Consider the following 27,074-nt stretch of genomic DNA (forward strand, 5'->3'; position numbering starts at 1 on the left):
CCTGTTCCATGTGACAGTCTGTACTAGTTGCTAGGCAACATTGGACCTTTTAAATGCTTACAATACTACTAGGCTTATAATGGTAACATAGTTATTGAAGGTTTCTAAAGTTTAGAAGAAATTATATGTCCTTGGAAATTTTAAGGTTTTTAAATGTTGGACACAGTTTTTCTGAGAATAATTGAAATCTAAAGTGAAAGATATAAAATAAAAATTGAAAATGTGATTAAGATATTTAAAAATGGGTGAGAGGGCTTCCCTGGTGGCGCAGTGGTTGAAAGTCCGCCTGCCGATGCAGGGGACACGGGTTCGTGCCCCGGTCCGGGAAGATCCCACATGCCGTGGAGCGGCTGGGCCCGTGAGCCATGGCCGCTGAGCCTGTGCGTCCGGAACCTGTGCTCTGCAACGGGAGAGGCCACAACAGTGAGAGGCCTGTGTACCGCCAAAAAAAAAAAAAAAAAAGGGTGAGAGCAGCATCAGTGCAAATTTGGCTTAGAAAAACTTGTAGAGAAATCTGTGGGAAAATTTAGCTACCTATAAGGTTGGTAGTAAAGTTGGGAATAGATAAAAGATTATAACATGAGTAATTTAATTTTTTGTTATACATGTTTACTTTTCTTTCAAATAGTACATTTGGGAACAGTTGGCTTCTGGTTTTAAGCACAAGAATTTTCGATCTCGAGAAGGCGTGTGTCTGTGTCTTATTGAAACATTAAACATGTAAGTTTTATGATTACTGGAGTATATTTTTCATTTTTCTAAAAAAGAAAAAGCAAAATCTGTTTCACAAAGCTCAAGGAAAGCTATGGAAATAACAAATTTTAAATAGTTATTAATTTATCTCTGGCACCAGAGTTTTTCTATTTGATAGCTTTATCTGTTAATTTTTTTTTGTATGTATGTTGTTATCTTTCATGTTGTTAATTTAAAATTATTAGTCATTGATAAGAAGAGTTTCTTTTTTTCTCTTTAGTATGTTAATAGTTGCCAACCAAGTAGATGGTCATATAACAAATACGCCGATATAACTTAGGATCTACCTCTGTTCTGGACCCAGTTTGGAATTTTTTTAAACTCAGTGGTATTTCAACAATTGTAGCCATTTTCCCCAGCCCGCTTTTGCCAATTGGCCCTAGGTTTTCTAGAGCAGTGCAGGTGGTTACCAAAGTCATAGACTGAATAAGACTCCCCCAGGTAACCAGACAGTGAAGCTGACAGCAGTGTGCAGAGCTCTGACAGCATAAATGCCACAGAGCTCAGAACTCCAGCCTGAAGAAATTGTAAACTAGGGCTTTTGTTCTCTTTCTGGATGATTTTTTCAAGTTCTCTGCAACAAGATAGGTAATATATAGTAGCTTTCAACTTTTTTGTAGTGTTACTTCCTTTTCTCTAACTATACCTTCATTTTATTTTCTTTTACTCCTCTATGGTCCTTTCTGCCATCTAGAGCTTGTAAGTGCATTCAGCCTGCACAACTTTTATGGTTTTTGGCTGTCTTGTCATTTGCTTTCAACCAATGACCTCATCAAAATATTAATAAGCATAAATAAAGATCTTTTAATTTACTTATTGTACTGGAATGCAAATTTGTTTGAGACCCAGAGTCTAAAAAACCAGTATTTTAATGCAAAAGCTCAAATTTTCTAAGTGATTGATAGGTTGCTAGGTTTAAGAGTGCCATTGGTTGAACATTTTGCTCTGTTGGATCATGTGTTGACAGTTTTCATTGTCAGTCATGATTATTCAATTTTACATATCTCACATTGTTTAGAATTAGGTTTTGCTTGTGTCTCATATCCTTCATGTTTTAATGATGTGTGCCCGTGCTCTCCACCGTATTTGTCTTATCGAGACAGATAAAAGTATAAGGATATTTTGTTTACTGTTTGATTAAAACCAAATTCTCTTTATTTTTTTTTTCAAATTATATTTAGTTTTGGGGCTCAGCCACTAGTCCTCAGCAAGTTGGTACCACATTTGTGTATCCTATTTGGAGATTCCAACAGTCAGGTAAAATTTTATCTACATTTAAGCACTGACTAATTTTTTAGCCACCTCTTGTTTTCTAATGCTCTTGTTCCATTTTTAAAAAGAAGAGAGAGGGTGGAGGGGGGTGGTAAAATCAAGATTCCACTTCATTTTTTTCTTTTAAAGTCTACCACATTTAGTTTTTAAGAATACATTATATTCACAAACGTAGCTTAAGTTTGTTAGCTGTTTGGCTAGTATTAAGGATAGATGGGACTTAAAGGATAGTTCTTGAGTTTGAAAGATTGAGTAACAAAGAACCTGAATTTCCTTCTCTAGTCCTCCTATAAGCTAGTTGTGAGGGCAGATTGTCAGCTTCCTTTTCATTCCTGCATAACAACTTTTGCAACAGTTATAACCCTGTTTGTGCCGGTGGTATATCACTTGTTGGAAATTTCATTCCCTGAGCTTCAAATACTATAGGCATAAACAAGGGTGTGTTCTGGATCTTGTCCTTTGTGGTGGAGTTGAATCTTGGCTGTAACCCTTTTGGCACAGCTTGGGCATTTGGAATGACCCTGGATATTTCCTTGCTTTTAGGCCCTAGCTGCGCCTCTAGAGGTTTGTAGAGAGTTCTACTGTCTCTTCATTTGCCCTTCGACAGTGAGCTATGCAAAGGAACTAAAAGCTGTCTTCCACATTCCCGTCTTTAGGCCACATTTATTTTTTCTTTTAATTGTGGTAAAATATTCACAATATAAAATATACCATTTCAGCCTTTCTTAAGTGTACAGTTCATTGGCAGTAAGTACACTGACATTGTTGTGCAGCCGTCACCACCACCCATCTCCAGAACTTTTTCATCTTCCCAAGCTGAAGCTGTCTACCCATTAAACAATAACTCCTCATTTCCCCCAGTCCTTCAGCTCTTGGTGGCCACGTTTTACTTTCTCTCCAAATGAATTTGACTACTCATAAACGTGGAACCATACAATATTTGTCCTTTTGTATCTGGCATATTTCACTTAGCATAATGTCTTCACAGTTCATCCATGTTGTAGCATGTGTCAGAATTTCCTTCCATTCCTGTTTAAGGCTGAATAATATACCATTGTATGTATATACCACATCTTGTTTATCCATTCATCCATGGATAGACATTTGGGTTGTTTCCACCTTTTGGCTATTGTGAATAATGATGCTGTGAACATTGGTGTATAATTATCTGTTTGCGTTCAGGCCACATTCTTGAAAGGCAGTTTTATTCTACGAAAATATGTTAACCACGATAATGATTTGTAGTCATATAGTTATTATCAGTTCTTTATACAATATTATTACAAATAGAAGATTTTTTAAAAGCCACATTTATTTGCATGTTTCTTAGATTTCTGTAAAACTTTTACAAGGTTTCTTGGCAGGTCATCTTGGTTTTTGTTAATGACCTGCCATAATCTCCCAGGGGTTTAGAGACATTAAAACCAACTTTGAGCTTCAAGGTGGTCTGTGAATTTAATGTTACCTTGAGGTGAAGTATTTTATTGTGTCATGTAAGTTTTTAAAGTTCTGAATTATTTGGCAGGTTAGAGATGCTGCAATATTGGCTGTGGTGGAGATTTATAGACATGTGGGAGAGAAAGTGAGAGTGGACCTTTATAAGAGAGGAATTCCCCTTGCTAGGTAAGTCTTGCTAAATTTATTATTTTGCCAATGGTTTTAAAGGTTTTAATTTCATGTGCTTATTTAAAATAGGTTCAATTTTCTGGAATGCTTTAATATTCAAAAGATATAAAAGGACATATAGGTTATTACTGTTTAAAAAATTCTTAAGATTCTATACTGTTCTAGACAGGATAGTATAATGAACCTCATGTACCTATTATCCATCTTCAATAACTAACTTGTGGACAGTTTTGTTTGTTACACCCTTACCTACTTACTCTTGTCCTGTATTATTTTCAAGCAAATCCAACTCATAACATTTCATCTGTAATTATTCAATATATTTTTTATTTTATTTTTTAATTTTTTTTCACTGAAGTATTAGTTGATTTACAGTGTTTCAGGTTTACAGCAAAGTGATTTAGTTTATATGCATATATATACATATATATAATCTTTTTCAGATTCTGTGCCATTATAGGTTATTACAAGATATTGAATATAATTCCCTGTGCTATACAGTAGGTCCTTTTTGTTATTCAACATATTTCTAAAGGGAAAAAAATTTTTTTTTCCAATCACAACCACAATGCAATCATCACACCTTACATTTTTTTGCAAATAATTCTGTAATATCAAATATCCAGTTAGGGTTCAAATTTTCATAAATGTCATAATGTTTTATAAATGTTGTATATATATGTTTTAACAGTTTGTTTGAATCAGTATACAAATAAAGTCCAACAATTAGTTGTTATGTATTACAAGGCTGTTTAAATCTTTGTGTACCTCCAAGTACTTTTTTCCTTGTGTTTTATTTGTTGAATAAGTTGGGTAGTTTACCCTGAAAAGTTTCCCATATCCTGGATATTACTAATTCTTTTCCTGTGGTGTGGTTTAATGTGTTCTTCTGTCTTTATTGGTAGTTGGGTTGGTAAATTGGTAGTTGGATCTATAGGCTTGATCAGATTTTCGGTGGGGGGTGGCAGGAGGAGCAAGACTACTTCATAGGTGGTGGTGTGTTCTGTTTACATAAGTCTCATCGGATCTTGCTGCCTCTCTTACCATGTAGATTATTTCCAGTATGAATTATTTTTTAGGTAATAAGTTCGTCTAAAAAATATGCATTTTGTTTACTTATTTATTCATTTGCTTTCTACTTCCAGGGTTAACAAAAATTTTATTTGAATACTGTATCATTTTATGAAAGAAATGGTATTAACATATTGACATATTTTGTGTGAGTGTATGTATATATGTTACATTATATATTTTTAAATTTATATTGAGATTATGTTTTTTTTAAGTATTTAGAATTTTTATTCAATTTTGACATTCATACAGAATAGTGCATAAATTGTAAGTATGCAGCTCTGTAAGTTATCACAAAGTGAATACACACATGTATCTCCCACACAGGTGAAGAAGTAGAACATTACAACATTCCAGAATCCTCCCCAAATCTTTCTTAATCCTTGTCTTTTCTATCCTTCCCAGAAGTAACCATAATCCTGACTCTATCACTATACGTTAGTTTTGCCTCTGTTTGAATTTTATATAAATGGAATCATATAGTGTATACTTTTTGTGTCTTTCTTCTTTCAGTTAACATTATCTCTTTAAGATTCATTTGGGTTGTTGGATCCAGCTATAGTTGTTCATTTTCATTGCCTTATAGTTCTCCTTTGTATGAGTAGGTCATACTTTATGAATCCATACTGTTGACGGACTTCTGAGTTGTTTTCATTTTGTAGTATTTATGAATTAATGTTGTCAGAAACATTCTTATGCATGTCTTTTGGTATACTTATGTATTTGTTCTCTTGGAATATATTTGAATGGAAGTGCTGGGCCATAGGGTATGTTTACCTTTAGTTGATATTCACAGACAGTTTTCCAGAGTGGCTGGAATATTGGATGATTTCATTTATATGAAATGGCCAGATATGGCAAATCTATAGAAAAGAAGTTAGATTAATGGTTGTGTAGGACTGAGGAAATTGGGAGGAATGGGGAGTGACTGCTAATGGGTACAGGGTTGTTTTTTGGGATGATGATGACATTCTGAAATTGATTGTGTATATCTCTGGCTTTATATTAAAAACCATTGAATTCTGCACTTTAAAGGGGTGAATTATATGGTATGAGTTTTATCTCAATAATTGGCTGTTATAAAGAAAGATAAGTTCTGAGATACCTAATTACCTCTTTCATATTGTACTTGCGATTTATTATTATGACTCTAAACTTAAATATGTACTTTGGATAGAGTTGCTTTTCCAATTTTATCTTAGTGCTTTACTGTTCTCTATCCTTATCCTGAATCAGAACCTTCCAGAACTTTACAGGCCTCTATTGTTTGGCCTCCTGAGTTGTGTTTTGGATATTCCAGCCTCTGTTGTATTTGCCTTCTGTTGAATTTCCTAAATTCTTTTTCTTCCTGAATTACTTAAAAGATCCCAGTCTCTTCTTTCTACTCTTACATTGTTCCTTTCCTCCTTTTCCATCAGATTATATGTGTAATGATCCTCCATTATGAATAAGCTTGTTTTTCTAAATAGCTGTATTATTATTTTATAATAGCTTTTTATTTCTTTTTCCTTTCTTTCTCCCTGTTACTGTTATATTTGCCTGATCTTTCAGTTGACCCCTCTTGCCATTAAAGCTGCCTGTATCTACATTCCTTGCTGTATATTTTATCTGTCCCACCTCAATTCCTTACCAACCCTCTTTTCTCTCAGAGCTTCCAGCCCTGAGTTTCCTACTCCCTTTTTGCTACTGAATAGCTGAGTGTTAATTTCATGCTTCGTAACATCTTGTTCTGCCTTTTTTCCCAGAGAGCTTTCCTAAATCCTCTCCTTTCTGTTTCTGGGCTGTCTGGTCTTCATTCTGAAGTCCCATCTTCCAATTCCAGTTTTCCCTCCCCTGTCTCATCTTGTCCATCTAGTCTCTGGGCAGCCTGTCTAGTGTCTGCTCAATTCTCTGGAAGGTAACTACTTTGTAGGATGAAGGGACCTGTGTCTTTTGACTGCAGTGCTTTCAGATGTGTGAATATTTGTTGAATTTAATGGGGGTAAGAGCTGAAGTTAAGGTTTAGAAATCCCATTATAATGAATTCCTAGAAGGTTTTCAACTAAAAAAAATTTTTTTAGACCAAACAGTATTTTCAACCTCAATTTACAAGTAAAAAATGACAGGATGTGGACCAAGGCTTAACTAAGGTTTTAGAAGTGAAATCATGACAGAACCATTGATGTCAGAAAAACATTTGGCAATTAAAGACTTAACCCAAATCTCTAAGTCATAATTTAAGAATCATAGTGGGACTTACCTGGTGGCACAGTGGTTAAGGATCCGCCTGCCACTGCAGGGGACACAGGTTCGAGCCCTGGCCCAGGAAGATCCCACATGCCACGGAGCAATTAATCCCATGTGCCACAACTACTGAGCCTGAGCTCTAGAGCCCACGTACGACAACTGCTAAAGCCCGCGTGCCTAGAGCCCATGCTCCACAACAAGAGAAGCCACTGCAGTGAGAAGCCTGTGCACCGCAATGAAGAGTAGCCCCAGCTCGCCGCACCTAGAGAAAGCCCGCGTGCAGCAACAAAGACCTAATGCAGCCATAAATAAATAAATAAATTTAAGAAAAAGGAATAAATCATAGCATGATATAATATTGGAAAGTAAAAATTAGTGCTGTCAGCATGATCCCATGATCATGGTCTGAAAAAAATTTATATATAAATATAAAACATCGGAAAGCATGCAGTTAAATAAGTTCTCTGGATTGTGGGATTGTGGTTTTTTTCTTTGTTCCTATTTATATTTCCTAATTTTCTTCTATAATGAGTATACATTGCTTTTGTAATAAACACTTTTTTTAAAGAAGCGATAGAAGTGTATTATTCTGAATATAAAATCAGAAGTGCTAATAGAATTGCTGTTGAATTAAAATAGGTTAACAGTAAAAACATCAGATTATCAGTCATATCAGCATCACTTTAATTTCTGACATATTTTATTGTTTTTATGTTTGCCTTAAGTTTCCTTAGCATGATTTTTATGTAATTTTTTAAAATGTCTTGGTTACTGAGTATATTTATTATAAGGTTGGAACTAAAGTATTGGGTTGGCCAAAAAGTGCCTTCGGTTTTTAAGTAAAAATAAAAGACACATTTTTCATTTTCACCAAGAACTTTATTGAACAGCGTACTCACCCTTTTGTTCCACTATCTTCTGCCATTTTTCAGGCAACTTCATAATTCCATCTTGCCAAAACTTTTTATCTTTTTGAGCAAAGAACTGTTCCAGGTGCCTTTTACAGTCTTCCAGGGAGTGGAAATTTTTTCCATTAAGAGAATTTTGTAAAGACCTAAATAAATGGAAATCCAAAGGTGCAATGTCTGGTGAATACAACAGATGAATCAGAACTTCCCAGCCAAGCTGTAACAGTTTCTGCCTAGTCGTCAAAGAAACATGTGGTCTTGTGTTATCCTGATGGAAGATCATGCGTTTTCTTTTGTCACTTTTCGTTGAGTGCTGCTTTCAGTTGGCCTAATTGGGAGCAGTACTTATTGGAATTAATCGTTTGGTTTTCTGGAAGGAGCTCATAATAGAAGACTCCCTTCCAGTCCCATCATATACACAGCATCACCTTCTTTGGATGAAGACCGGCCTTTGGTGTGGTTGGTGGTGGTTCATTTTACTTGTCCACGATCTCTTCCATTCCACATTATTGTACAGTATCCACTTGCCATCATCCATCACAATTGTTTTAAAAATGGAACGTTTTCATTACGTTTAAGTAGAGAATCGCATGCAGAAATACGGTCAAGAAGGTTTTTTTCGCTTAACTCATATGAAACGCAGACATCAAAGTGATTAACATAATCAAACTGGTGCGAATGAATTTCAGTGCTTAATTTGGATATTTTCAGTATGTCGGCTATCTCCTGTGTTGAGAACAATGTTGATTGGTCTCAATTAATGTCTCAATTTGATCGCTGTCAACCTCAACTGGTCTGCCTGACTATGGAGCATAGTTCAGCAAGAAATCTCCCACATGAAACTTCACAAACCACTTTTGACACGTTCGATCAGTCACAGCACCTTCTCCATACACTGCCCAAACCTTTTTTTTGCATTTCAGCTGCGTTTTTACCTTACTTGAAATAATAAAGCATAATATGCTGAAAATGTTGCTTTTTTTTTTTGCGGTACGCGGGCCTCTCACTGCTGTGGCCTCTCCCGTTGTGGAGCCCAGGCTCCGGACGAGCAGGCCCAGTGGACATGGCTCACGGGCCCAGCCGCCCAGTGGCATGTGGGATCCTCCCAGACCAGGGCACAAACCCGCATTCCCTGCATTGGCAGGCGGACTCCCAGCCACTGTGCCACCAGGGAAGCCCCTTGATGTCTTTTTTTAAATGCATGCTGGTACGACAGCTGTCACATACAGTCTAACAAAATTGTTTCAAATGAAGTTAAAGACAACTAAGTGCTACTAGAGCCATCGTATGGAAAATACCGAACGAACCTTTTGGCCAACCCAATATTTTTGATGGGTTTGGGGAAATAATTTTATGATGAAAATATGAAACTACTTTGTGTGAAAGTTATCTTTTTTTAAAAATTGAGGTATAGTTGATGGTACAATATTATATAAGTTTTGGGGGTACAACATAGTGATTCACGATTTTTAAAGGTTATATTCCATTTATGGTCATTATAAAATATTGGCTATATTCCCTGTGTTGTACTGTCTTCTTGTAGCTTATTTATTTTATACATCGTAAACCCCTACCCTTGAAGGTTACCTTTTCACAAATATACCTGCGAGTGTGTAGAGTGCTACCTGTATTTGACTGCTTTGCTCTACTGAAGAGATGCATTTTGTGTCTGCTTTCAGTGAGTTAATTGTAAAAGAGAGTTGTATAGAGCTAACTGAATCCTTGGAATTGTTTTTTCTCAGGGAGATGGTGAAGGAAATTGTTTCTAATTAAAACTGTATGTAAAACAAACAAAATTTATTCTTTATTCACAGATTAGAAATGATACTTGGCAAATTTGATGAAGTGCAAAATTCAGGTGGTGTGATTTTGAGTGCCTGCAAAGGTAAGAATAATTAAATTATTCCAGTTCTCAAACATTTCTAAGATTATTTAGCAAAGTTTTAGACACTAAAATATGTCTTCTAGTCAACTATTATATCACTGATTCAGCAGATTTGACTTTGTGGCTTAAAACTTGTTTAGGATAACAAAGTCTTTACATCCTGCTGATCATTACCTATCCTCTGATTCTTTCGGAGTAAGTGAAAATTTAATAATGGGTTAATTGTGTAAAATGATACTACTCTTTTGCCTTATATTTGGTACCTTCTGAGTTGAAGATATGATGACCCTCTTGCCTTCTATGTTCTGTGCACAAAATGTGTTTTTTACTCCCAGAGTAATTGTGTTTTTTAAAAATTAATTAATTATTATTATTATTTTTTTGCGGTACGTGGGCCTCTCACTGTTGTGGCCTCTCCCGTTGCGGAGCACAGGCTCAGCGGCCATGGCTCACGGGCCCAGCCGCTCTGCGGCATGTGGGATCTCCCCGGACCGGGGCATGAACCCATGTCCCCTGCATCGGCAGGCGGACTCTCAACCACTGCGCCACCAGGGAAGCCCAATTTATTTTTTTAATTGAAGTATAGTTGATTTACAGTGTTGCGTTAATTTTTGCTGTATAGCACAGTGACTCAGTATATATATATGCTTTTTTTTTTTTTGGCTGCATTGGGTCTTTGTTGCTGCACATGGGCTTTCTCTAATTGCCTTGAGCGGGGGCTGCTCTTCACTGTGGTTCACGGGCTTCTTATTGCGGTGGCTTCTCTTGTTGCGGAGCACAGGCTCTAGGCGCGCGGGCTTCAGTAGTTGTGGCACGTGAGCTCAGTTGTGGCTCGCGGGCTCTAGAGCACAGGCTCAGTAGTTGTGGTACACGGGCTTAGTTGCTCCGCGGAATGTGGGATCTTCCCGGACCAGGGCTCAAACCCGTGTCCCCTGCATTGGCAGGCAGATTCTTAACCACTGAACTACCAGGGAAGTCCTCTACATTCTTTCTTGTTTTCTTTTCCATGATGGTTTATCCCAGGATATTGAATATAGTTCCCTGTGCTATACAGTAGGACCTTGTTGTTTATTCATTCTATGTGTAATAGTTTTCATCTACTAACCCCAAATTCCCAATCCATCCCTTCCCCACATCCCCTCCCCCTTTGTAACCACAAGTCTGTTCTGTCTGTGAGTCTGTTTCTGTTTCATAGATAGGTTCATTTGTGCCATATTTTAGATTCCATTTATAAGTGATATCATGTGTTTGTCTTTCTCTTTCTGACTTCACTTAGTATGATAATCTATAGTTGCATCCATGTTGCTGCAAATGGCATTATTTTGTTCTTTTTTATGGCTGAGTAGTATTCCATTGTATATATGTACCACATCTTCTTTATCCATTCACCTGTCAATGAACATTTAGGTTGTTTTCATTGTAGACTTTTTAATGATGGCCATTCTGACTGTTGTGAGGTGGTACCTCATTGTAGTTTTGATTTGCATTTATTTAATAATTAGTGATGCTGAGCATCTTTTCATGTGCCTCTTGGCCATCTGTATTGTGTGTCTTCTTTAGAGAAATATCTGTTTAGGTCTTCTGCCCATTTTTCGATTGTTTTTTTTTGTTTTTGTTGAGTTATATGAACTGTTTGTATATTTTGGAAATTAAGCCCTTGTTGGTTGCATCGTTTGCAATTATTTTTTCCCGTTCCATATGTTGTCTTTTTCTCTGTGTGTGTGTGTTTTTTTTTTTAGTGGTTTCCTTTGCTGTGCCAAAGCTTGTAAGTTTGATTAGGTCCCATTTGTTTATTTTTGTTTTTATTTCTATTGCCTTGGGAGACTGCTAAGAAAACAATGGTACGGTTTATGTCAGAGAATGTTTTGCCTATGATCCCAGAGTAGTTGTTTTAGTTAGATGCTTTTAGTAGAAATTGTAGGGTTGATTACTCTGTTACACCTATGTGTAGAGTATCAGTGATCATACTAGTGAAGAGACACAGCCATAGGAACTTCACCAGTGTAATAATTTTTGGCTTCTTAATTAGAATGAGATCAAATTGGAACTCAAGGAGGTTTGGAGTTGGTATCTGGCATTTATTTGATTTTGTGGTTGCTCTTCTTTTTGTAAGGTTGCTAAATTGTGTTTGGTCTTATTGGGTAGCATTTACCTTCAGTCCTTAAATATTAATTAACCATACATGTGAAGAATATATTCTATTTCCAAAGATAGTATAGGTGGTTTTTCTACCTGGGAAAGTAGGTTCATATTAAAGATAGTATGCTTAGCTTAGTAATGTGCATGATGTTGGAGAAAAAATTTGGTGTATGAGTTGTTATAGTCAAATAATAAGAAAGCTAGTTACTAATATAATTTGGTTCTCTTTTGCTGGATAAACCAAGACCAAGCCTTGTTGTATTGCAGGAAGGCAGATGGAGTGAGAGAATTTAGTGTTAAAAAGATTGTGTCTACCTTAATCTAAACTTAGTTACAGAAGCATAAATTAACTTCAGCACTACCAGTCCTCACCGATTGCCAGCTGTTTCTCACTCCTCTTCTCTAAATAGAAGGTGTTTTAAGTACCTTGTCCTTATTTTTCCAGCCATTACCACTGTCCATTTCCATAGAAACCAGAAACAGCAAGAAGATGGAGAATTGTTGAAATTCCTTGAATTAAGATTGTGTGTTTTCATATCATTTACACTACATACTCATTTATGTATTCCAGACTCTGTAGTTACAGCCCTATGAAGAAAAGTATAATGCGTACTATAAATTTAAGATATTTATTATTTGGATATGGTTTATTTTGAAAGTATTGTCCTTGTATTTTGTGAGGTTATTTCTGTTACCTTCAAAATAGAAGATTTTTTTGTTTCCTATTCTTTTAGCTCCCATTTCTTTTTCTTTTCATTATCTCTCCACAAACAGGGATGTTTAGGGTTAGTATCTGGCATTTATTTCTCTTGGAGAGAGTTTTCAGAAACCTTTCTGTTTTGGAGATTATAATCTGAATATTGCAAGTATAGTCAAATGTGAACGTTAAAGTCTGTACTACTTATTGGTGTGTAAAAATTGGTCATGATGATTTTGATGACAGTATTAAGCTGTCATTGAAAAATACTTTAATGGCTCTGTTAATAAGGGATGAGACTAGAAGAGGAAAGCCCATTTATCATGTTGGTAGGTCCCAGGGCCCAAGCCTCTTTTTCCCCTTGTCTTTATTCTCTTTCAGTGATTTAATCCAGACCAAAAGCTTCGAATGATAACTATTTGCTGATGACTCCTAAATATGTAGTTCTAGCCCTCATTTATCTCTCTGTGCTCTAGATCTGGGAGCCTGTGGCCTCGATGACATTTCCATTTGGATGTCTAAGAGACATCTCAGGCTTAACAGGTCCAAAAGTTAAAGCCTGTTGTCTCTTCCTTTCCCTCAAAACTGTTCTTCCCCCAGTTTACCCATTTCAGTCAGCGGCACCACCATCAGCTCAGGCTAGGAAATTTCCTGATTAGAATTAGTTAGCATTGATCTCCCATTCTAACTAGTCATTTTTGCCTCTGAAATTCTAATATATGCCAAATTTGCTTATTTTTTTCCATCTCCACTGCTAAAACCCTACTCTAAGTCTCCTTTAGCTTTTTTTTTTTTTTTCTTTCCTTTTTTTTGCGGTACGTGGGCCTCTCACTGTTGTGGCCTCTCCCGTTGCGGAGCACAGGCTCCGGACGCGCAGACTCAGCGGCCATGGCCCACGGGCCCAGCCGCTCCGCGGCATGTGGGATCTTCCCGGACCGGGCACGAACCCGTGTCCCCTGCATTGGCAGGCGGACTCTCAACCACTGCGCCACCAGGGAAGCCCTCCTTTAGCTTTTACCTGCATCACTGCAATAGATTTCTGTTTTATGTTTGACCCCTGGAATCTATTTTCTTCCCAGAAGTGAGAGTGGTCTTCTTAAAATATAGACGGATTATGTCACAACAGTGAAGAAGACAGTTAAAGTTTTTGCCTCGAGGAGCCTACATTCTAGTGAGAGAGATAGATCATAAACAAGTAAACAAATGGATATCCAGAGTGATTACAGTTGGTAATGAAAGAAATACAACTACTCTTTGTTTAATGAATTTAATGAAATTAACTTAAATTATTCCTTAAAATCCTTGCTGCTAAGTGAAAAGCCATTAAATGAAAAAGTTATTTCTTAATTTTTCCTAACTAACATTATGTTATGTTTCATCCCAACCCAAGATGCTTGAATAATTTTCACAGGTAGAAAAATATATCAATTGAGCACTGAAAACAAATTTTTATAACTAGCAATTTGAAGGCAAATAAATAGTTTATACCTAAAATAATGTAATGAAGGTTTATTCAACTCCTTTTTTATTTCTGCACAATTTTTCCCCACATAATTTTCAGTCCCTGTTAGCTCATTGTTATTGTGCACTCAAACTAAAACTTGAAAATAAAGTTATAGACCAGGAAAACATCTAGGACAAAATAAAGGCTCATCATGGAAACTTGTGGAAATAGTTCATGCACACAACAGATTGAAGAGCTATTAAAGATACCACCTCTTTTCTCTCTCACTTGGTGTACATATGCAAAGCAAATTATTGTGAGTTCACCCAAACATGGCATTCTATTCGGATTTGTTTCATCTGATATTCTGTGACTAGAAACTATTATGGTAAGTAAAAATTTTTGATGTGTCTTTGCCTGAAACCATAATAATAAAATATCACACTTCTTATAATATATTCGTTGAGGGTGTTTGGGGATGAAAAAATCATTTTACTAAATACAGACAAAAACAGACAAACAAAAACCCAGAGGATTTGTTGTAAAGGTGGTATAACTTTTTAAGAGCCACTGCAGTTAAAAGTTATCATCTACACAGTCATTAAGTGAAGTAAATAGGGTATGGAGATGTGAAGTAACTCAGTGATGCCACTTTAGATAGAATAGTGGGGCAAGCGTCTCTCAGAGTTGACATATTTGAATTGAGACTTGATAAAGGAAAATGAGCTATTCATTGGATACATGGTAGGAAAAATGCTTTGGGCAGAGAAAATGTGACCATAAAGGCCGAGAGGTGGAAAAGGTCTTAGTGTATTTGAAGAAAGGAAGGAAGGCCAGGGCTGACTGGAGCCTAGTGAGGCTAGGGCTCTGTTGGAAGGGAGACTGTGTATGAGAAAAATTGGAAAAGTAAGCAGGAACCATTATATGAGGGTCTTGTAGGCCTTGGGAAAAGTTTGGTAGACTTCTGGGAGTAGGAAGGGTTTTAGGCTGGAGAGGCATGTGGTAAGTGAGAGTGACATGGCCCAACACTATCTTACATACATTTATTGTTTGGAAAAATTGTCTGTTTCTTTATTTCGTCTTCCTTCTGCCTCTTCTCCCCTTATACATGTCTTGATACATAACTTTACATCTCATGCTTTTGTCTCTGATTTCTTTCATTATTGCCATATCTACGCTTTTAAGTTTTGATTGAACTCTTTGACTTGATTTTCTAGAGCATTAGTTCAGCACACTCAAGAACACAAAGTAAATTCTATTATCAGAGATTTGAGCATGTCGTTTAATTTGGGAATAGTGAGAAATGCATGGCTTTTTTTTTTTTTTTGTCGAGGGTTTTTCAAGCCTGACTTTAATTCTTGTATTACAGAGTAAGTTAGGCAGAATCCTTAAGTGCAGTGGAATTAGCTCTGCTATTAGAAGGAAACTGGATTTAAAATTAATCAAATCATGGCTGAAAGAAGGCAACACCAGCCCTGTAGGAAGGAAAAGACTGAAAGTTGCAGGCCCCCCTGTGATTATGGCAGGGTCTGGTGTTTTCTAGACAGGCTCCTATGCTAACTGAGATACAAGCACAGACGTGTTGGTGGCTGTGACTGCAAGTCTTTTTCTTTTTCACTGAAAAAACTGTGTGTAATTCTGATTTGTCAAGTGTGTATAGGACCTAATGCAGTCTTGGCATGTAATCATTGTAAAATATTTCCCAGCTTCTCTCTTTGAAAACAGTTGCTAGGAAAAGCATTGTTTTAGGAGGCTGGCAATAAACTAAACCACAGAAATTAGGCTTTGAAATTACCTTGATATTTGGCAAAAGAGATAATGAGGTAACTTGCAGTCTAGTTTATAACATACCCTTTGGTGAAAAGCAAAGTAGCCTTTTTCTTAGGTTGATTTAAAAATGTATCTGTTTGTGACCATGAGCTCCAGGGCCTTCTTGGAGCTTGACAATGTGCTGATGGTTGTGCAGCTTGGATGGAGGGTGCTCGGTGTCCCTGCAGCTGCGCACTGGCCAGGTTCTGTCTCCTCCACCAGAAGCAAGCTTTGTTCCGTGTGGCCCTGCCGTCTGCATACAGAGCAGCCTTTGATGGGCTGCCTTTGACGTGATTTGTTTACGGCAGCCAGAAATGCTTCTTGCATAATGAGAGCAGTTAATCATGGAAACTGAGCTCTTCCTGTTTGTGCACTTCTAGCAGTCTTCTGTTGTAAATATTAAAAGGTAACGGCAAAAGGATGAAAACCTTTTAAAAAGGCACAAATCAGTTAATTCATCAGATCATGTGATTGCTACTGATTACATGGATATCTTTAGGGAAGCAGAAAATGATTGCTGAACACATGCCTTGTGTTTTGATGATTACATTAAAAGTCCCCCAGTGGGATGGCATTTATTGGCTCTTAGAGCTTTTCTGACATTAAATTTCAGGCAGCCAGCACAAGGAGAAACACCGTAACGTATATCTAACCTCATATGTGCAGTTAAAGAATAATCTTGATCAAGCTCTGCTAGGCTTTGCTAAATAGACGAGGGCTTTCAGCAAGACCCCAGACTTTTATTTTGAAGTGGAGTAGCAGCTGTTGGCTATTGCGGTGCAGAGCTGCAGCGGCCTGGGTCACACAGAGCTCCGGGTGTCTGCAGGGTGTCTGCAGGCTGCAGGCCGAGCCCAGTGGCGCAGGCACCGAGCTGCATTTATTTGCTGTGCTGTTTGACCTGTTGGTTTGAGAGAGCTCCCTGGACCATCTGAATGGCTATGGGAGATGGTGAGTAAGATTTATTTTTCTTTTTTTTGCTTGTGCTATACACTTCCTTTTAAAGTGACAGTCATCTGCTGTATAAGAAATATATTTCTCCCTAAAGAACGAAGGACACTTTGTGTGTGTATGTGTGTGTGTGTATATACACACACACACTCGTATGTTCATGTGTGCACGTGTGTGCGTACTTGTCATTTGGTATCTTTTTCTACTTGATATGTCTGTATGGGATCTGGCAAATACAAGATGACAGTTTATCCTGCAACCCAAGCAAACCCTCTGTCTTTGGTGGTGGATATAAAGGGATGTTGGAAGAAACATGGAATAATATAAAAGCTTTGAAGAGAGAACATGGCCTTTGGAAGAATGACAGATTTGGCAGGAAGGTTTAGTTAGCTAGCTTGATATCTTTCCTGTTGTATTTGACAAGTAGAATTCTGTGGTGATAAAGTATATAAAGAAGCAAAATGGCTTGCCATGGGCACTGTTTCAATTGATATGCTTGTGATTTGTCAGTGTCCCTAGTAAATAGTTCTCTAGAAAATATTTAGTCTTTTACAAATTCTGTACTGGTGTAATTTGATCAAAAATTGATTTTGCCAGTGTTTTATTGTGATAAGAATAATTTTAAAAACATATATAGTGCTGTATAGTTTTCCAAAGCACTTGAGTATACTTATTGTACATTAACTCCTAAGGTACAAATAACTGTGAAGTGTACAGAGTATTTGGGTATTTCCATTTCACAGATTGGAAAACTAAGGCTTGTTGAGATTATAAGTCCCAGATCCAGGCACAAAGCAAACCAAAATCAAATCTGGAGCCTCAAATGTGCATTCAGTATTGTGCTTCATAACACTTAATACTTGAGCTTTTTTTTCATTATTAAACATTTTGTTAAGATGCTTAGAGGTATACTTTATAATTACATCAACACCAGAGATGTGTAAGAAGGGGAATTTGAGGTTACTTCAAAAATGTTTTGTGTATTTTTCACTATGTTCTTTAGGAAGACTGGTCTGTATTTGGGAGTTTTAACTCTAACAGTTTCAGCCTCCTTTATGACTGTATAATGACTTCTCTCTAAGGAGTCTGTCCCCTTGGGACGATGAGGAATAGGGTGCAAACTTACCAAAAGGATGATATTGGTAAACAGTCATTTAAACTTTTATACACATGTTAATGGAAATATGATACTAAATCTGGTTTTGCATATTGTTATAGTTTATCCCAAGAATTTACATAAATGTTTTATATGTCCTTATAGAAATAAATAACAATATAAACTTCTAATTTTTAAGGCAAAAGCCATCAAAGTTAACAAATTAAGTTCTTATATACTTACTGGCATTGCCAAGTTTGTTTGTTTGATGGTTATTTCTAAACCTTAATTTACAAGCAACTCTAAATATTGCATTTGATTTGGGTTGTATCCAGATTTTATTTCTTTTTTAAGCATTATAAGTTCAATGGCTATCAATGTATATTTATTTAATTTTTCTTTTTTCAAGTAATACTGAATACATTCAGACTGTATAGGAATGCACTGATTTTTAAAAAATCAAAGTAACAACCTCATAAAGCTCAGAGGGTAACCTTCTTGCATATTCTCGTCTTTAAAATGGAAATACTTTTATTGGATTTTTATCGATAAAGTAATATATCTTTATTAAAAAATTAAACAGTAGTAACAGGTTATCTTGGGATTTATAGTTCTTAACAGTTTCATATATACTTCTCTGTATATTAGTCTCTCTCACATAATACACATACATCATACTAGTATCATGTGAACACATACAACAAATGGATTATGTTATTCCTAACCTATTTTGTTTCTTATTCTTTAATACACAAATATCTTCTCTTTTTAAAAATTCAAACAATGCAGATAAAGCAAAAATCCTCTCAGAACCGCCTCCAAGCCTTTTTATACCTTTTACTCTGCCTTACATGTATATTAAGTATCAAAATGAATTATTTTGTTTTTGACCATGTTTACATAAATGGCATCATTCTTAACATATTTTTGCCATTTACTATGTCTACTCAATATCGCATAGTGATCTTTCTTTATGCCATCATGTGTAACTGTTTTATTTGTTTGAACTGTTGCACAGTATTCCATAGTATGGATATATCATAACCATTTCTTTGTGGAATTTCAGATTGCTTAATCACATATAACTTTTCTAAATGATTCTGAAATAAACATCTTTGTACAAATCATGTGTGTGTGCACATATATATTTTTTTAAATAATTGGAAGTTGAATTTCTGGATCAAAGTTTTTATTCATTTCAAATTGTGTTAGCTATCTCTAATTTCCTCCCAAAGAGGCTTTACCACTTACATTCCCACCAATAGTGCCTTCTATCTTGCATTCTTTTGAGTTCTCATTATTATTAATCTTTTTAAAATTTGCCTATCAGATGGGTGAAAAATATCTCACCCTTTTAAAAAACATCTCTTCTTTCTAATAAGGTTGATCATCTTCATACGTTTGGTTGTTTGTATTTTCTTTTTTGTGGATTGCTTTCTGGCATCTTTAGCCAACTTTCTGGTTTTGACTTTGTTGTTTACTTATAGTTGCTCTGTATGTTCTGGCTATTAATCTGTTATCTATTAAATATATAAGCTTAACTTCAAGGCCATATGAAAGATTTTATTTATTAACAGTTTTATTTCTGGACAAATTCAGATTTGTGAAGTACTGTAATGACTAACGATTGAAGAGTTGTCAGGGGTGGCTTTCAGGTGCCTTTCTGTTTAGTTGTCTTTATCCTCACCTAAGAATATAAAACCAGGCAGTCAGATGATTGTGAAGTAGCTCTGGGCAGTCAAACCAGATAGAGTTAAAAACCTGTAGGATTATTATGTGGCTCTGAGCCCTGAAATCTGCCTCAAAAGCTCACGAGAGGAATTTGGCCTTTTGTTGTTATGCTGCAGAGTGGCTGGAAAGAAATAAGGTTTTGTTGCAAATAGACTGTTTCTAAACTTTAAACATTTCAACACAATCTATCATTCCAAACGCTGAATCTCTTAAACAATCCATACAAGCGATGACATAACCTTGGCGTTCTATAGGTAAGCCTTTTGGGACCACTCCAAACTGACATATAACTACTGGTTTGGGGGATAGGGAACAATAGCAAGAAATTAATGTTGAATAGATCTCTGTTCTTTGAAACCCTTGAATATTCTATGTGATACACTAGGATTGGATAATTTAAGTCACTGAAAGAAAGCAACCCTTTAACTTACTGGCCAAAAGGCCAAGCTTTTCTTCTAGGAGCAGTAAGGGAAAAAAAGAGTCTATGAGGAGAAAAAGTAAATTACAAAGGAGAAAAAAAATGGGCATTCAGCAGCAATAAAGGCAGATAAGTAGTGGGAACTAAGATTGAAAATCTTCTTGATACAGACCCATTTACCCATCTGGGTGCAAAGTGTTGGACATCAGTAGCAAGTTATCCTCAAACATGATGTTGCTAATGAACCTGAATCTTCAAGAAAAGATTTACATCTTTTCTTTGTATATATATAGGATGTATAGTAGATGTTCTTTTTTTTTTTTTTTTTTTTTTTTTTTTTGTGGTACGCGGGCCTCTCACTGTTGTGGCCTCTCCCGTTGCGGAGCACAGGCTCCGGATGCAGACTCAGCGGCCATGGCTCACGGGCCCAGCCGCTCCGCGGCATGTGGGATCTTCCCAGACCGGGGCACGAACCCGTGTCCCCTGCATCGGCAGGCGGACTCTCAACCACTGCGCCACCAGGGAAGCCCTAGTAGATGTTCTTGACAGCTGTTATAACCAAGCTGTAGCTGTCATGAAATTTTAACTACCTGAAATGACTACATTTTGTAAAGTTCTAAATAAGCCTTATTATGAGGCTCATTTATTGTTTAGTTTGATATCATGGTTATCATGAAATATGTTATTTACTTTTATTAATACCAAATAACGGTTTAAATTGTGTTTAGCTTTTTACTTCACTGAACTATTGAAGGTCTTAAATTTTTAAAGACCCCTTTAAAGAGGAGGGTAAAAGTCTTCAAATATTTTTTAACTAGTGAGTTAATATCTACCTAGAAATTTTAAGAGAGTTTATCAAATTTCTTGGCCTCTCTTAAACTTTGTATGGAATAAACTTTATTTTTAATAAATAAAATAGTTAACTATTTAAGATTAACTGTGCTGTTGAACACAGTATCTTCATGTGAATATTAAAATCTGGTGATTAGGGACTTCCCTGGTGGCGCAGTGGTTAAGAATCTGCCTGCCAATGCAGGGGACACGGGTTCAATCCCTGGTCTGGGAAGATCCCACATGCCGCAGAGCAACTAAGCCTGTGCGCCACAACTCCTGAGCCTGCGCCCTAGAAGCCCGTGAGCCACAACTACTGAGCCTGCGTGCCACAACTACTGAAGCCCATGCGCCTAGAGCCCGTGTTCCATAGCAAGAGAAGCCACCGCGATGAGAAGCCCATGCACCACAACGAAGAGTAGCCCCAGCTCGCCGCACTAAAGAAACCCCATGCGTAGCAACGAAGACCCAATGCAGCCAAATAACTAACTAAATAAATAAATAAAATTTATATTTTTAAAATCTGGTGATTATTTTATTTTGAAGCACTTTGATTTTCAGTTTCTAATCACTTAACTGAAAATTTTCATTTTAGTTTAAATTGAAGACATTCTTAGTTTTTACTATTTGATTATTTTACTTCTGAAAACTTGTGATTCTCTTTAGCCCTGGGAAATCTTTTTTTTTTTTTGATAAGTTTCTCCCCTTCATTAGTTTTAGTCTCTCCTTATAGAATTATTATTCGTCAGATATTGAACCTTCTAGGTTGATTCACTGTGTCTTTTATGTTTTGTATTCTCTCTTCCATTTATGCTTTTCTCTTTTATTCTGTGTTCTGGGAGATTTCCTTAACTTTCTTCTCCAGTTCTTCTATTAAATTTTAATTTTGGCAAACAAAAGTTTAAATGGTTCTAAAAACTGTCTTTCCTTTTCTGGTGGTTCCATTTTTACAGAATGCACGTGCACACCTGTGTGTAAAATACGGAGCTCCCTGAGTTGGGGGTGGGAAGAGCTTAATGATGAAATCATTCCATAGGTTTTCAGTTGTTCCTTGCTAATCAGCTCTGTACTTGCTGGCTTAGAAACTGTCACTTCTGTCATTCTACAAGGTAGATCAGTTCTCTCTGCTGTTTGATTCTGCTTCTGAGAATTCTAAGTTGCAGCTTTGCTATGGTATTCTTCAAAAGCCTTCCATCCTTTTAATTTGCATCTTATAAGAAATTGTTGCTATCTTTAGGTGCTGATTTCACGTACTCTCTGCCTTGCTTCATTTTCTTTGCTCTTATGATGTTGCTTATCATTTTTTTGTGTTCCATTGAGGGTTCTGGGCAAGAGAGTAAACACACTTTCAAGTGTTCTGGGCAAGTGTTCAAATTACCATACATTTTTAAGTAAAAACTTCAAACATACCCCAAAATAGAGAATATATTATGACAGACCTTCCTTACCACCCATTATCCAGCTTCAAGAAATTATCAATACATAGCCAATCTTTATTCATCTGTATCCCTACCTATCTGCCCAAGCCCTACTATCCTGCTGGAGTGGGATGTGTTTGTGTGTACATACGCACATGCACTCCTACTCATATATAAAATAAAGTAAAACATCTTTTTAAGAGACACTTACAGTACCATTTTCACATCTAAAAAAATTAACCCATAGTATCAAATGTTCAGTGTTCACATTTCCTCGATTGTTTCATAAATATCTTTTGACAGTGAATTAGGATTCAAACAAGGCTTACCATTGCAGTTAGTTGATATATCTCTTAACCCTCTGTTCATCTCTTTTTTCTCCACTTGCCATTTATTTGTTGAAGAAAAAAACATTTGAGAGTTGCCAGCATATATAGAAGATATTTAAAACTGTTGAGAATGGATGAAGCCATTTAGAAAGTGTGTTTAGAGAGAAGGAGGATGTTCAACATTTAGTGGTTGAGTAAAGGAGGAAGATACTGAGCTACAGGGACTTGTGAGGTCAGAGGAAAGCCAAGGAGAGTATCCTATTGTAAAAGCAGAGTGGAGAGTGGACAACTAAAATGTTTTTGAGTTTTCTAAGACACGTATGGTACAATAGCTTACAGGGATTATTGTTTCCTAGTCTCAGTTGCTAATTTAGCTATGACCATGGTCATTGCTGGATATGTGAGTGTATAAAACAGTTTAGAAATCCAAAGCCCTTTTACTCAATTGTTTTAATTAGAATAAGGAAGGATATAGCTTCAAGTGAAAAGCGGAACTTTGGTATAAGAAACTACTTAATATGAAAGAGTATATTTTTTGCATGAAAATCTGTGACATGGGTTCTTACTGAACTGGTTGGTTCACTGAAGAAAATACCAAATGAATTCTTTTTTTCTTGAGAAATGGTATAAAGTTTTGGCTTGCTCTTTTGTTTGCCATGTAAGATGGAGCAGTTTTTCATATTTTGTATGAATTCAGAAGCAGAAATTTCAGGTTTTCACATACATGTACCCATAAAAGTGAAGTGGAATGTTTAAATATATGGCTTTCATTTGAAGGGAAAAAGAAAAAAGGTAAGGGACTTGATTATGGTAATATGAATTTACTATTTTATATCGGAAACCGTGGGGACCAGTTGTGTTTTGGAATTCAGAATATGTCAGATTTTAGAAAACTAATATGGCCATACACCATACATTGTATAACAACTCCAGCTGGGTCTGAGGCTATACCTTGTAATCAAACATATTAATATTTTTGCAGTTAAATGTATACAAATTCACAATGAGTCAAATACACGTAATAAATAGTCTCTTGTCAGTTCACATCATGTTTTGCTATAAACTGAGTTCAAATCAGTTCAGATTTTGCCACCAAATGAATTTAAAAAGACAAAACAAGTAAAGGTGGACTTTAAGAGCTTTTTGGCTTTCAGGTATGTAGGTATGGGATTGGGGGCCTGTAATAGCTCAGTGTTTGCTGAGGGCAGTTTCCAAGTGTTATATGAAGGGAACAAAAGGTAAAGCCTTATACTACTTGGGCTTCTTTTTTTCCCCCCCCCCTCAATTTTTGCCTGTCCCTCCCCCCCCTTTTCTTATCCGCTTCCTCCTTTCTCCTACTCCATTTCTTCATCCTCTATTTCCATCTCTTCCTTCTCCTCCTCCTTTATTTCTGCCTCTTCCTTCCATCACCATCTCTTCTTCCCAGTCTTATCCTCCTCCTCCATCTTCATCTCTTTCTCCTACTCTTATCAACTCCTCTCCTCCTTTTTCTCTCTTTCTCTTCCGTCATACACATAACCACTGCAGCCTGCTCACTTTATTAGTTTATGTCCTATAGTACTTGTTAATATGTTCATCCTTTTCAGTTTCTGCACCAAACCATAGTATTGTCATTTTGAAACATTGGAGTGAGAAGAGAAGTGTCAACATAATCATGATTTATAGGTTACTTTTTGTATTTGATCCTTTTTTTTTTTTTTGGGCACGCCACGTGGCATGTGGGATCTTAGTTCCCTGACCAGGGATCAAACCTGCACCTCTTGCATTGGAAGTCTGGAGTCTTAACCACTGGACCGCCAGGGAAGTCCCTTGATCTTTTGTTTTTGTTTATTCAATTAATATTGAAGCACCTACTATAGGTATCCTGGGTGATTTTTTTTCTGATTTATCTTCTGGTTCACTAATGATCCCTTGAGCTGTGTCTAAAATCTACTGTTATGCCTGCCTACTGAATTTAAATTTCAGTTATTGTATTTTTATTTTTAGAAGTTCTGTTTGGTTGTTTTAAAAAAAAATCTATGTCACTTTGAAAATAACTTTCTTATCCCTGAATTATTTTCAGCTTGCCTAGTAAAAGCTGCCAAGTACAGGTGTATTATAGCCTGTGCTTAATAATTCTAAAATTTGAATTTGAAATTCTAGGACCTTGATAATTCTAGGATCTGTTCCTATTGTCTATTTCTTTTTGTTTATTCTTGCTCATGGTGTCTTGTTTCCTGTCATGCCAAGTGATCTTTGGAAAATTATTTGTGCAAATAATGTGAGGCCAGAGAATTTCTTCCAGGAAAAGTTTGCATTTGCTTTTGCTATTGCTTGGGAGTACTACCAGTGTGAGCCTACTGAGTTTTTTTTTTTTTTTTTTTTTTTTTTTTTTTTTTTTGCGGTACGCGGGCCTCTCACCGCTGTGGCCTCTCCCGCTGTGGAGCAACAGGCTCCGGACGTGCAGGCCCAGCGGCCATGGCTCACGGGCGCAGCCGCTCCGCGGCATGTGGGATCCAGACCGGGGCACGAACCCATGTCCCCTGCATCAGCAGGCGGACTCTCAACCACTGCACCACCAGGGAAGCCCTTTTTTTTTTTTTTAGACATCTTAATTGGAGTATAATTGCTTTACAATGGTGTGTTAGTTTCTGCTGTATAACAAAGTGAATCAGTTATACATATACATGTGTCCCCATATCTCTTCCCTCTTGCATCTCCCTCCCTCCAACCCTCCCTATCCCACCCCTCTAAGTGGTCACAAAGCACCGAGCTGATCTCCCTGTGCTATGCGGCTGCTTCCCACCAGCTATCTATTTTACGTTTGGTAGTGTATATATGTCCATGCCACTCACTCACTTTGTCCCAGCTTACCCTTTTCCCTCCCCATATCCTCAAGTCCATTCTCTAGTAGGTCTGTGTCTTTATTCCCATCTTGCCCCTAGGTTCTTCATGACCATTTTTTTAGATTCCATATATATTTGTTAGCATACGGTATTTGTCTTTCTCTTTCTGACTTACTTTACTCTGTATGACAGACTCTAGGTCCATCCATCTCATTACAAATAGCTCAATTTCGTTTCTTTTTATGGCTGAGTAATATTCCATTGTATATATGTGCCACATCTTCTTTATCCATTCATCTGTTGATGGACACTTAGGTTGCTTCCATGTCCTGGCTATTGAGAGCTGCAATGAACATTGTGGTACATGACTCTTTGAATTACGGTTTTCTCAGGGTATATGCCCAGCAGTGGGATTGCTGGGTCGTATGGTAGTTCTATTTTTAGTTTTTTAAGGAACTCCATTCTGTTCTCCATAGTGGCTGTATCAATTTACATTCTCACCAACGGTGCAAGAGGGTTCCCTTTTCTTCACACCCTCTCCAGCATTTATTGTTTGTAGATTTTTTGATGATGGCCATTCTGACCGGTGTGAGGTGTTACCTCATTGTAGTTTTGATTTGCATTTCTCTAATGATTAGTGATGTTGAGCATCTTTTCATGTGTTTTTTGGCAATCTGTATATCTTCTTTGGGGAAATGTCTATTTAGGTCCAGGTTTTTAAGAAGACTTTTGTAAATGTACATTTTATCCGGTGTTTATAGTTGTTTGTCTTTGGTGTTTCATTTCAAATAACCTAGTAACACTTTTATTGGAGACAGAATGTCTCTGTACTATGAAAAATGCATTCTGAGTGCTGTTCTACATGTTGGAGATATGGTAGTCTGCAAAATAGACCAAAGTTCTCACTCTAATAGATAATGCATTTCCTTGGGAGGAGGCAGGTAATGAAATAAGTAAAATATGTAAATGGTAAGTGCTAGAGAGAGAAATAAAGCAGGGAGGTAGGGATAGATCAGTAGCATCAGGATGGTGGAAAGTTTATAATCTTAGTATCCAGAGCAGACCTAATTGAGAAAATGATAGATGAATAAACACATGAAGGAGGTGAGTAAGCAGTGTGGCTATGGAGGGGAGGAGCATTCTTGGCAGACAGGTGCAGAGCCCCTGATATGAGTCACAGCAAGAAGACTGATGGGACTGGTTGGAGAGAAAGGTGGAGAGTGAATAGGAGATGATGTTAGAGAGACCTACGTGGTATCTAAGGTCTCACAGATCTTGGAGTCCTGGTAGGCCTTTTTATGGAGTCATAGGAGGATTTTGAGCAGCAGTGTGATGTAACTTTGTTCAACTCAGGACATTATGTTGAGAATAAACTCTAGGGGGACAGAGGTGGGGAGCAGGAGGAAGAGTTAGCTATGACAGTTATCCCAGGATTGTTCTAGGTACTGGTGTTACAGTATAAACAAGACAAAGTTCCTGCTGACTTCCAGTCCACGTTGTAGTTCACTCAGAAGAAACTATTATTTCAGGAAGTGGTAGGTGCTATGAAGAAATATAGGATTTGTTCTGATATTTTATAATTATTAAGAAAATCTTTTTAAGCCTGTAATATTTATAACCTACATATAAACTAAACTACAGAACATTT

The 27,074-nt window shown here is 36.8% G+C and overlaps 1 protein-coding gene across 16 annotated transcripts in view; it reads left to right on the top strand.

The window, feature by feature from the left end:
• Positions 1–27,074, top strand: part of CLASP2 (cytoplasmic linker associated protein 2) — a 178,020-nt gene that overhangs the window by 22,618 nt on the left and 128,328 nt on the right. For 15 of the 16 annotated variants that reach the window (XM_060162436.1, XM_060162421.1, XM_060162424.1 and 12 more), the window contains 4 exons: positions 629–720; positions 1,935–2,010; positions 3,551–3,648; positions 9,671–9,741. In XM_060162436.1, the coding sequence (XP_060018419.1) occupies positions 629–720; positions 1,935–2,010; positions 3,551–3,648; positions 9,671–9,741 (337 nt within the window). Of the gene's footprint in view, positions 1–628; positions 721–1,934; positions 2,011–3,550; positions 3,649–9,670; positions 9,742–16,639; positions 16,779–27,074 lie in introns of those variants that run through there. The other variant, XM_060162437.1, reaches the window with a different exon arrangement.

Source organism: Lagenorhynchus albirostris, chromosome 10 (genome assembly GCF_949774975.1).
Source record: "Lagenorhynchus albirostris chromosome 10, mLagAlb1.1, whole genome shotgun sequence".
NCBI classification, from domain to species: Eukaryota; Metazoa; Chordata; class Mammalia; order Artiodactyla; family Delphinidae; genus Lagenorhynchus; species Lagenorhynchus albirostris.